At 35.4% G+C, this 13230-nt stretch overlaps 1 protein-coding gene across 4 annotated transcripts in view; it reads right to left on the reverse strand.

Annotated features, from left to right (window-relative positions):
* Nucleotides 1–13230, reverse strand: part of LOC121734145 (DENN domain-containing protein Crag) — a 49471-nt gene that overhangs the window by 23416 nt on the left and 12825 nt on the right. For all 4 annotated transcript variants that reach the window (XM_042124577.1, XM_042124578.1, XM_042124576.1 and 1 more), the window contains 7 exons: nt 5319–5406; nt 3752–3911; nt 2974–3165; nt 2574–2675; nt 1620–1783; nt 571–662; nt 271–392 (listed from right to left, as the gene is read on the reverse strand). In XM_042124577.1, the coding sequence (XP_041980511.1) occupies nt 271–392; nt 571–662; nt 1620–1783; nt 2574–2675; nt 2974–3165; nt 3752–3911; nt 5319–5406 (920 nt within the window). The remainder of the gene's footprint in view (nt 1–270; nt 393–570; nt 663–1619; nt 1784–2573; nt 2676–2973; nt 3166–3751; nt 3912–5318; nt 5407–13230) is intronic.

The following is a 13230-nucleotide window of genomic DNA, read 5'->3' on the forward strand; positions in this document are numbered from 1 at the left end:
AAGTTACACTTATCGATTTTGTTATTACTTTACCTGTGTTTGCCTGTAGTAGCGTCTATAAATAGTGTGTTAATCCAAAGCCTAGCCTTAAAACTACTACCATAGATAAATTTTATGAAATCGTTCGTTCGTTTTTTTTTGCGTCAACTTTTACATTTTAAAGTCTCATAAATCTTATAACTTGTGGTTATAAGCCATGAGGGAATTTTCTATACTTAACTTTTATATTCATTTAGTTAATATTGTAGATATTATATTTCAATTACTTACTGTGATATTGTTAGTATCCAAGTCTACACAAGTTACATCTGGCGGTGGCTCATACAAGTCGAAAAACCTAGAATCAACCCCTATTAGGTATGGTAAAGGCGCGTGTAGAACTTCCGCTAAACCTGAAATAGAAAACATAGCTATAGCTTATACACCCCTTTTTTAACGAAACTATTTACACAATATTAAAGCTTGTGTCATGCTGTCACTGCCTCTCAAACGACGTTTCTATATCGTTCAGACAAGGACAGCAAGTATATAAAACATTTAAATAAAATGTTATAGAAAACCACAAGTTACCTAATGGACAGAGTGGTATGTAGGGGCACTGCCACTTGAACGGGAACAGGAGACTCGATACTGCTTCGGAAACCGCCGTCAGTGTGTCCGGTCTGCAACGAATTTTGAGCTTTAAGATCTTGTTCAGAAAGGACGTATTCGCGAAACATAAATACCCGGAACGATTCGTGTGTAAAAGGAATATTCTGTCAGATTCAAATTCTATTAGGAATTTAAAATTAAACGGCATCGACGATGGCAGTTTATGGCGACGCGGTTGCAAAAGCGCGTGACAAGCGAGTGATGAATAAAATTACTGTCACGTAATGTAACTACAAAAAGGTCGTATCCTAAAACACATAAATCAAATATCAGTCGTGTTCCTCAATAGGCATGATGACTATTTTTTTTTTCTTATCGGTAATTGAAAGACACTTAAAAATAGAAACATCGTTGAAAGAATGACTCAGATAGCTTAAAAATTCACCAAGATATGACAATTCAAATATCTCATAAAAAAAGACCTGCCCGAAACGCTCCATACAAAGTGCCACGAAAGTATGAGGTCAGTCTTTCGTAGTTTGTACGCATCGGGAGACAACTTTGTTCGACAGGTATATTAAATATTGCGTTTATGAAAGTGGTTTCATAACAAAAGATGCTTTTAATTGCATAAGTTATCGAATTGTATACAAATATTAAGAAATTTAATTAAAAAAAAAATTCGACTTGAATATCCAACTTTGAAGGCGCATAACAAAAAAAATACAAATGCTATCAAGCTGAAATTTTGGGAACACTTATTTTTTACCGTGATTTCTTTATTTTATTAACAAAATTCGCTAATCTTTGACCTTGTCATCATCCCTATTCTAGCAACTTCAATAACATTTAATGAGAATAACATTATGTAATTGGATAGACAACTTATTGAAACAAGAAATGAAACTGCGTTGATCAAAATTTAAGTAAGGTACTAGCTTTGAGGTACTGTTTATAATTATTATTACAACGCGTAAGAGAGAATCAAAACAATGTAACATATTATAAGTGTGTATTTATTTTCATACCTGAGCGAGTGTATTAGAATCTTCTGTTCAGTCACGGCCAGTGCGAGTAACAGCAGGCAGTGGTCGGGGCCCAGATTAAGTAGGAGCTGTCTGAAGCCCGCCGCGCTTCTAGCTAGAGGCTGTTCGTCGTGACGTGTGATCAGCACGCGCCCGCCGCCTGTCAACTAAAAAGGCTTTAAGTTAATAAAAATAATAAATTCGCGTTTCCAAGTAGGTAATTTTTAAAGAAAGCATCATTAAAAAAACTGGAAAATATATACACGTATATACATCTTTTAACTAGTGACTTTTCTAGTTAGAAACACAATAAAGATAATTTTACTCGATAAAAAACAATCAGAAACAACGTCGATTTGAAAAACATTTTGAGTTTTATAGGACTTATAGGGATGAGGGATCTAATCAAAAAATAATTTTGACAGTTCGATTACTATTAAAATTTTACAGTGTACTCATTTGGATACATGTTTAGTTATAATATTTTTCGATTCAATATCAACGAAAAATACGGCTTGCGCGCACCACGCCTGACGCCACGTCGCATCAGTGTCCATCAAACAGCGCTAAACACTTGCGCGGCGCTTTAACACTTCAAAGCAACAAACCAGTAGGCCTACTACGAAACTGTTTTGAGACTCAAACAATCGGACGAGAATGCCGCGTCCTGCTCTAACAACGTCATTTCACGTTTGTTACAGTAGGACGCGGCATTCTCGTCCGATTGTTTGAGTCTCAAAACAGTTTCATGGTACAAGCCCTGTTTTAATGAACTTCATTTATCTTTTTATTTTTAACCGAATTAAAAAAAGGATGTTATCAATTTGACCCGTATGTATGTAATTTTTGTTGAGATTGACAAATCAGCCAGATTCAGAAATATCATTCAGGACAACGTCTGTCGGATCCGTTAGTTTTATATTATGTTTTCATATTTTAAAGTTAAATAAAGTTTACCTGTAATAATATTCTTGGATCGGGGAAAGGAACTTCCTCCAATAAGTGGATGATGTATCGCTCTATGGGTATGTTCAGGGGCTCCTTACTCCGAGACATGTCCTGTAATTATTCATATCATATTATACATAATGTTAATTAGATTTGCAAAATAGGTAGCTGGTCTGATGTTAATTCATACTTACGCCTCTTCTTTATAAATTGCGTGGTGCCTAAACGGCTTCAGCCTTCTTAATAAGCAACTTTTATGAACACAAACTTAATTGCTTATGGTCGCAATTTTGACGTTTGAACTTTTTAAAACACAAAAATTTAAACAGTTGTAATGTTTTGACAATACTTTGACGTTTATACTTTTTAAACTGACTTTTGAATCATCCACCTTATTGAACACACTCACCAGGACGTACAGCAGCCAGCGCTCGAAGGAGTCGCTGAAGGGCCAGCGCGACAGCAGACAGAGGCACTTGGAGACGTGCGTGGCGTGCGTGCGGTGCGACACGCCCGCGCGCCAGCCCAGCGCCTCCGCCTGCGACTCCGTCAGCGACGACGACGGGTACGGCTCGTAGAAGGTCACCGCGGAACCGTACACCTGGTGGAGAATAAGGTAAGTATATAACAACAAACGTATTTTAGAGTGTTGAACTGTCACGTGACTGCGATAACGGTCCGTAAGCACAATACAACAACGCGCATGGCAGGAAACGCATCCTAAACTTCGATCGGGTATCTTTATATTATCTGAAGTTGTCTGGTAAACACAGAGGGTAAACATGTATTACATATTAGGCCGGTATAAATAGTCAGTACTTAATATGCGACCCAGTCTCAAGACGCGGTTCGACTCTGTGATTGGTCCAAATTTTGACAGCCAACAGAGCCTGAACCGTGTCTTGAGACTGAGATGCATCTTGAGTACTGACTATTTATACCGGCCTTAGTGTTGCGAGTGTCCTGTTCTCATCAAGCATAATCGTTACCTGATTCATTTCATTTCACCGTAATTACTAAAGGGCCCGTCTCATTACTACAAAAGATGCGTCAAATAAATGACACACTACAGTCCCACAGAGGCCACAGACTCAAATAAATTTGATCACTTCCCTATACTTACAGAACTTTGTGTTTTTTAGACCCCATACCCAATGTTAAAGAACCTTTATTACAGCAGATTTTACCTTATCAGTAGCATCAGCGACCGTCAACACGAAGGTGGAAAATATCGGTTTGGGCGACAGCGCGTGGTTGGGCCACAGCTCGAGAGTCGCACCCATCGGCAGACAGAACAGCGGCACCGAAGTTGGGAACACTAGACTCCGCCGGTCTACTAGGGGGTACCTGGAAAATACATACACCATAGAGCAGTGTTTTTCTACATGTGGATCGCGATTATTCGTTCAATTTTTATTTTTTTATTTTGGGGTTCGGCCACCATAAAAGTTTAAGAACCGCTGCCGCTGGTTTAGTTCATAACCTCAGACCAGATTAAATGAACCATAGATCATTTTATCTCTCTCATATATCGTATTTATGAAAGAAAAGTAATATTTTTCGTTTAACTTTAACCCTCAGGTTGAACTGGCCCACAGCGTAGCTTGCAGCCATACCATGGCGTGTTAATTAGTCTGCCCTAGTGAAAGTCACTTAACACAATCATAATTCCTTCAAACATTCTTCGCATTTTACCAAACACTTCATATTTCACACAATGCAAAGCTTTGAATGAAATATTTACCTTTAGTTTACCACTTTTAAGCAATTCACATTCTTTAATATTTCTGTGTTGATTTTCCAAGTAAGAAATTTAATCAAGAAATTCTTGATAGATTCATCATAAGAGTTCGCATGATTTTTGGAAACACTTGATGATTATTTTATCGTCATGACAATTTACAGAAAAAAAACATTATAAAACAATTATTGTGTCAAAATCCCGGTTAAAATGATTATATACTTATTTTATAAATGCATTTTAATTGCAATGACGCATTGATTATAATAATATCTATAAATGAATTAACCATTACTTTGTACCTTTATCACAAAATATTTTATAAATATTATTTTAGCAGTATGTTACTTGCAATTAAAAGCAATTTCTAGCTTAACAAAGATAACGGATGTAATATGAACTCAACTGGGTATTAAAATGTCTACTTTCTATGAATAAAATTATTTAGTACGATTAAGAAAGCATTTTAAGACAGAAAGTTTAAATTGAATTTTACAGCATTCTGTTGTTTCAACTACTTTTATTATAGCAAAAATATGAAGACTAATAAAACATGCGAAGGACATTGGTTCTTACAAAACCTTGAATGAACATATTTAGCTGTAAATATGAATAAATTCCAACACTTAATTAGAATAGCCACCCTGAAAATACCTCAATCGCTGTTATACACATTTACTTGCTAAATATTAACATTGTTATGGGCTATGGCATACTTTTACTCTACAAATAAAAGGATCCACAATGTGTGTAGGTAGAGTACAGACATTGTACTCGTATACAGACTGTAGTTATACAGTGTTTAGTTCTTACTCTGTCGAGCGATTTTTCTAACATCAGACAAAAACAAAATATTATATAACAACAACCTAAGTATGTATTCTACAACATTACAAATTTTCAAATGTTTCTATTGATTTATGTCAAAATTACAAGATAAAAAACATTTAATCCTGATGATGGCACGGTATACAAACAGAAGGTCAGATGCATTCAAATTACGCGGTACATACCTAAACAGCACTTCTGGTTTGTACGCTATAAGCGGCGGCCGGTTCATCGACTTCTTGTAACACAGGTATACGTCACTGCCCATTAGACCTGCAATAAAATTACTTTTAAATCATAGATCCTTGATTTGATGACAAAAGTGGTTGTTGTGGTAATTAAGGGTCAGCGCTCACTTCAGAACCAAATAATTAAGGTAACCGTGCAATAGTTTGTCTCAACTCTTACAATATATTTTTTACTAAATCAAAAACTTGAATTTATTAAACACTTGAAACAATTGCGTCTTATAGGGAAAACTAGACACTACTCAACAATCTTCAAGCTGTAGAGAACAGATTAAAAACAGACACAAAACTGTCTTCAAATTTTGTGTCCTAAGTTACGGCGGTTGACCTTTTAAAGTTTACAATAAATTTAAAATCAGTAGCACATAACAATAAATTGAATGTCACATCTATACAAAAAACTTCAATAGTTTTATTTACATTAACAATCGAGCTGCAAAAAAGGGTTTATTGTTTGAATACAAAATTGCACAAAGGTCAAAGTCAGTTGAATCATTAACACTGAACGTCGAGGTAAAGTATGAACATTGAACTGCAATCATGTAATTGCAGTCAATATCATACCGCCGTACTTTTACCAGTACTTTTTACCTATAAAAGAATTTTTATATCAATGACATAAGGATTACTTTTATACAAACTTTGGAGTAAAAAACTTTGACCAGAATTTGTTTTCTGGCAGACTTAGATAACTTTTTTCTTTAAAATTCTGATGTAGCACACAAATGCGATTTTACCAAAGACTTCTATTTAAAGATGTAGACGGGCCATACGCACCAAATTGTCCGCCGTTCCAATAGAGCTAATTCACACCGTTGCAGTCAGTCTTCACTGGCGCGCTGTACGCGACGGTCGTATGCGAGTGTGTACGGTTAGCAAATAAATTTTTAAAACAAACTTAGTTTTATTTTCAGATACTAATTAATGTAATCAAAGGGCAAAATGCTATCTTGTGTAAAAAATAAAAAGATTTTGTAAAAAATATATAAATAAATCTTCAGGGATTACCTTTCACAGATAACTATCATAGTTGTTCACAATAGATGAATAATTTTTACCTGGCTACAGCAAAGCAAAAAGTAAGAGTTATGTGTGTCACAGGATATGTATGTATGTATGTACATATATATACAAATATGTTACCGTTAATTTACGTAAGCCAGTTAGAGTGAAAATTCACGCGGTATTCTGCAGATTTTCTGGGTGAGTAAGTTAAAGTGCAAAAAATTGATTCTATTCTTACATTACTAGACAATCTGCAGAATATCTAGGTAATCGGCAGTCTACCGACCATGCATGGTATGTTGCATAAAAGAGGTTCTTGTTTGAATAAATCATATTATTTAGTTGTAGGTATAGGGATTATTGAATATAATTTTTAGGACATTAACAAAGGAATAAAATATTAAAATTTAAGTAACTAAAATATTACTGCACTGATAAAATATAACAGATCAAATCAACTGGAAAAAAACAATAATAAACAATTAAAAACCGTCTAATGTTAGCCATACATGCAACGGTCTACCGGAGAGGTCTACCTGTGCAGGTATGCCTGCGCAAGTAAATCGGAATGTGTGTGGGAAATGGGAATAGGCCTGTGCAATTGCTTGGACCTGCGCATTCGACCGGCGCAAAATCGAGAATCAATTCTTTCGAGTCACACCTGCGCAGGCATACCTGCAGGTGACCCCTCCGGTAGACCGTAGCGTGTGTGGTAGCCATAACCTTCGTCTTGAGGTTCGAGCGCTTGGAGTCCCGCCACAAAGTGATTTTAGCTCCTTTGTGGTGAGAGTCCCGACGCACCATCTACCGACCTTCGAGAAGGAGGAGTTCTGGCCGATTGGAGTCGTCTACAGGAGGTTCCGAGGACGACTTCCGAATACGTCGCGCCCCACGTCGCAGACAATACGTGTTTAGTGTTTAGTGTTAGTATTAGTTTTTAGTATAATTGTATGTATGTCTATTGTATATTGTATCTATAAGGTATTTATATTATGGGCCAAGACGCCTGAGTTAAATAAATAATAAGCTGCTAACATGCTTAAGTCAAAAATTTTTAGGACATAAACGAAGGAAGAGTTTAGCCTAGAATGTGAAAGAGTGACGTTAATGTGTTTTTATTAATTTCCTAAGATTGTTCTGGGTTTTTAAAGTGTTTTATTGGTAGAATATTAACCATTGGATATTTATTATCATGCACAAGTATAGGCCAGTGATACAACTTCCAGAAACGTGCCTTTTGTGTTCCCTCCTAAACACAATCGAAAGTTTTAGTAAAGCTTCTACCATTTTACTGAATCGACCGACTTGAGTCCTTGACTGCATTGACTTTTACTTTGACTTTGACTAGACTTTGGACTTTACTAAATAGAAAATCGATGCTAAAAATTGTTACAAGAACATAGTTTTCCCGCTACTTATTTGACACTTGCCATGGTTATATAGCCGAAGCGCCATAATAAGAAAAAAATAAACAAAGGATAAAATATTCAATATTAACTTCAATGTTGTTGTTGTTAATGTTACTCCAATGATAAAATATAACAGACCAAATCGTCAAACATAGGAACAGAGGGGTGCAGTCCCAGCGAAGGAGCGTAACAAAAGTGTTTAGTTCACTGTCTTCCGCAATTCAACGATGTACTATCAGTGTAGTTGATACCTAGGCAGATCGCGGACCTAAGTAATGTGGTCGCGTTTTATCAAACCCATCCGACCGATGACAGCTAACATTGAATTGGCATAAGCCGACCATATGACGTAGGTCCGTAAACTGCCTAGGAATCAATTTCCTCGATGGTACCATTCGTTACTATGCAAAGTAACTAGGTAAAGTACAAAAAATAACTTTTTTGGTTTAAATTTCACACTTTACCGGATGGCATCAGGAAATCTGCAGATTACCTAGTTAATTTGAACATTAACATATTCCGCATTATATATCTATACTAATATACTAATTATACTAATATATAATATTATAAATGCGAAAGTATCTCTGTCTGTCTGTCTGTCTCACTTTCACGCCTAAACTACTGAACCGATTGCAATGAAATTTTGTACACAGTTATTCTAGAGTCTGAGAAAGGACATAGGCTACATTTTGATGTGGGAAAATATCTTATTTCCATGAAAATATCGATGAAAATTGATTCGCATTGCGCGTGGCCAGCGCGTCATCCCGGGGGTCCTGGGTTCGAGTCCCGCAGGCGGAACAAAAAGTTTTCAATGTTCCTGGGTCTTGGATGTGTATTAAAATAATTTTTCAAAAATCTTAAATATATTTTATGTATAATATTATAAAAAGTCCAGAAATATATCGATGCAATGAAGATTTTAGTTCTAATACGATTCAACAGATGGCGTTTTATTTTTTACTTCATTGTAACATAGAACTAATCATACTTATTAGTTATTATGTTTTTGTTTATAGTTTTTAATACGTTAGAATATTATGTTTAATAATATTATCACTTGCGTAGCTAGCACGGGGTTTCCCAGACGATTCTTCGGAAGAAAGTAATGGCAGTTTCTTTCCCATGTCTACATATCTTATTCCCGAGCATGGCACCACCCATCGACTTGAGTTTCAGGGGACAAAGACAAGAAACTCTTTCCATAGCAACCATTAAAGCAACGGCAATTATTTTTTTTTTACATTTAGTTTCTTGGTTCTTTTTTTTTAATTATGGCAATAAAACCATAGCCAGTGTCGAGTAAATGGCGGCAAATTCAAAAAATCGACGTGTAGCAACCTTGTCTATAGCCGGAATTATAGTTTTGATCTACGAAATACGAATAATAAAAACTAAGGAACTTTATTATTCGTAGTTTGTAGATCAAAACTATAATTCCGGCTATAGACAGGGTTGCTATTCATCCATTTTTTAAATTTGCCGCCATTTACTCGACACTGGCCATGGCTTTATAGCCAAGTGCCATAATAAAAGTAAAAACAGAATCAAGAAACTAAATGTCAAAAGCGGATCGTCATGCTTGACATATAGATTTTCAAAAGCGAAAGATATCGAGATACGAAAGAAACTTTTACTCCAATGTTTTTCCGGTAAAACTGTCAAAATTTAGTTTCTTTCGTTTGTCTACGTGCTTGTGCTAGCTATGTTGGTATAATAATAATCAATCTATCTTATCTTATAGAACTCCTACTGCATTTCTAAGGAGTTCGAGTGTACCGTGTTGGCCTATATTCCATCCAGAAAATATATCAATGCAATCAACATTTTAATTCTAATATATGAAAACAGATGGCGTTTTATTTTTTACTTCATTATTGTAACAGAACTAATCATACCTACTTTATTATATATTATTGTTTTTATTCATAACTAGCTGTTGCCCGCGACTTCGTCCGCGTGGACTTTAGTTTATAGCGCGCTGTGTCAACAAAATTGGTGTCAAAAGCTTTTATAAAAAAACCCTGGTACCCCTTAAGTCAAATATGCACTCGACCACCCTCCCGCTTCACACTGACCTCAGCCCGCACGCCCTTTGCAGGTGCTATTAAATACCAGTTAATTGTATTGTAATAAGTTGTAGCTGAAGTTTAATTAATATTATTATTAAAAACATTATATTTAATAACGAATTTTTTTTCTTAATTTGTAATACACTTTTTTGCAGTCAGTACTTGCGGGCGTTTGTTTGACGATCTTTAGGGGAGTTAGGGAGCATACCCATACTACGTGACCTACTTTTTAAGATTTTTTGACTCCCCCGCTCCCCCACGTAGTATATGCCAAGACCCCTTCAATTGTTCACGTGGTATTGACAAGAATCATTTTAATCATTTTGTAAGTAGAAAGAGTAATCTAGCAAATGAAAATAACTTGACTCATATTTGTGTTTATTAAGTTATTTATAACAAAAGACTCTTTGCATGTTTATAATAACTAGATATCGCTCAATGGTCGAAATTCGACCTTAGTATCAACGATATTAGGACTACTACCTATATTTTGTAAAAAAAAATATTGACTTTATCATTTTTTTTCTTCAACTCTTGTCTCAAGGACTCAGCTGATCTCAGACTAGCCGTGTAAGCATTGTCTAATAGTATCTAAGATTCAATAAAAAAAAACTATAATTTACATTTTCAATTTGTCACCTTGTTGTCAACAGACTTCAACCATAAATAAAAGAGTATAATTTGTATGTATAGGCTTGTCACTCAAAAATCTGTCACCTTTCCTAGTGTGTGTAATGTTTTATTTGTTAAAAAAATGTATGATAAAAGCATAATTTTAAAATAATATTAGCTCGATGCACTCCTTCACTATATAAACTATAACTGTGCAAAATTTAATTTACCTACGTTTCCCAATTTTTCGTCAAAAGGGATACAAAGTTTTTCGCTTGCGCATTAAATATTAATATATAGATAATTATTACTACTTACTTAATTAAACATGAGAATAAAAAACGATCACCAAACCATACTTGGATACCCAATAGTTTGCCAAAAAGAAAATATACTTGACACCAATATTTAAGATAATATTATATTTTATGCTATACAAGGTGTAACAAAACTATGTGATACTTTAGGATGTTTACGTGTTCCTTATTGTGATTTTACTGTGAAAGTAGCAGCGCTGAATGAGCAAAATTTTTTTTTACTTTTGTATGGGCATTGGGCAAGCGTCCCAGTGTAACGAGTCTCTTAGATTAAAAAAAAAATGTAAATAATAATAGTCTAAAATACAATAGAACAATCAGAGAAATTAATTTCTAGGCAGATGGCGGACCTAAGTTATTTGGTCGCGTTTAAAGTTAAACCCAACCGACAGATCACAATTAACATTGAATTGACAAGATCCGACTACATGACGTTGTTCTGTCAACTACCTAGGATTTAGGATTCCATTTCCTCGATGGCACATACTAGCTATTTTAGTCACGACTGTAGTTCAAATTGTAATCGAACACCAAATTTAATAAATGATCACCAAGCTTTATAGCTTAACCAAATTTCAAAATGCCTGACAAGTGACAGAAGTGCCTGTTTTTTTAGTGGCTGTCGGCTATAGCATATAAATCTATACTTATTAGTATAGATTTATATGCTATAGCCGACAGTTTTGGCGTGAAAGCGAGACAGACAGACAGACAGAGATACTTTCGCATTTATAATATTTTATAAATGCGAAAGTATCTCTGTCTGTCTGTCTGTCTCGCTTTCACGCCAAAACTACCGAACCGATTGTAATGAAATTTTGTATACAGATAGTCTAAAGCCTGAGAAAGGACATAGGCTACTTTTTTACTGGAAAAAAGGGTTGGAAGGGAGTGAAAATACGAAAATTTGTTCAAATTAAGTTAATTCCAAAAATTCATACTAGATGGCGCCGTGCGTCTCTTACATCGCGCTAACGCTTGCCCAACATCTTTCTATAAGAGGTGGTATCATACATTCGAGTTTCGATTTTTTTCGATTGTTATTTCTTTTTTACGTTATTTAATAAGTCAGTACTTTATATTATATACAGTGACGTAACCTTAAACCTCTCAATGATAAATAGTTTATGGGTAAGGTTGTGTAATTGGGGGGCTAAATAAGCTTTAAAATTTGGCATAAAATATAAAGTTTAATTTTAAAAAATGAAATATTATGTGCACACTGCACAGCTGTTTTGATTTAAGGGATACCAGGGTTTTTTTATAAAAGCTTTTGACACCAACTTTGTTGACATCGCGCGCTATAAACTAAAGTCCACGCGGACGAAGTCGCGGGCAACAGCTAGTAACCATAATAAATGCCAGTGTCAAGTATTAAATTGCGAGAAAAAAAAATCGTATGACGTTTCTCTCGTCGAAATTGACTACATGACAAAACTCTAGACCCACTCCCCCCTCTTGTGACCGAGCGTAGTATTTTGAAGACCCGTCCCTAAATGGGTCACGTAGTATGGGTATGTTCCCTTACGCTTGCGTTCGGTATTATAACCGAACACAATAGACCATCCTTGTCACTCTTGTTACAAAATAATATTGGCATCTCGCCCTTGACTACGAAGATACATTTTTGTTTGTGTGTGTAATGTTTTGAGTGTATTGTTTTAGGATTGCTTTTCAAATGTCATTTCGTAGAGTATGGCATGTCTACCTCAGTTTAAATAGAAGTCTTTGGCTTTTACGTGTTCGCACTTTTATATGCAAGGACCTGATTTGGCTGTTGTACTCTATTCTACTTTGTTACTTTTTCCGACGATATACAATTACTCACAAACCACAGTAGGCAAAGGTTTCAAAGATCTTATTCATAAATTTTAACGTAAGCTCTCAATGCAAATATTACGAAAATTGCTTTATTTTACATAAAAATCAATACAATGTCAACATGAGTCAGAGGGAAAGACTTGTTGAATGCAGTCATTAGCATTCAAGGCCCGACGGCGATCATTGTAATTGTCACCGGAAGCTCCGAACGGCCTATTGTAAATCGTTATTAAAAAAGGGCACGATAAGATATACAGGGCATTTGTGTGACACAGCCATGCCACAATTTAAAGAGCATACAGTAGGGCATATAAACACTAGACGGTAGACCGCTGCGACCGCACCACGCACACAGTAGCGTGATTTCAGATAACTTGGTGTAGCAAAATAATAGAGCATGAAGCATCTCTAGTGACTGGTATGTGTTTAGCAAGTTTGATTTTAAGGACACAGCTGAGCTAGTCTACTGCATGACAATTGATATTTATACTGTGGTCACGTCGAGTTTAGTCAATCGTTTGTTATATTATTGCAGCATTATTAACTTTTTAAGTTCAATTAGAATTCTGGTTATGGGGTGTTCAACTGTTTATTGTTCTGTCAATTGATT

This window comes from Aricia agestis, chromosome 15 (assembly GCF_905147365.1).
Source record: "Aricia agestis chromosome 15, ilAriAges1.1, whole genome shotgun sequence".
In the NCBI taxonomy this organism is placed as follows: Eukaryota; Metazoa; Arthropoda; class Insecta; order Lepidoptera; family Lycaenidae; genus Aricia; species Aricia agestis.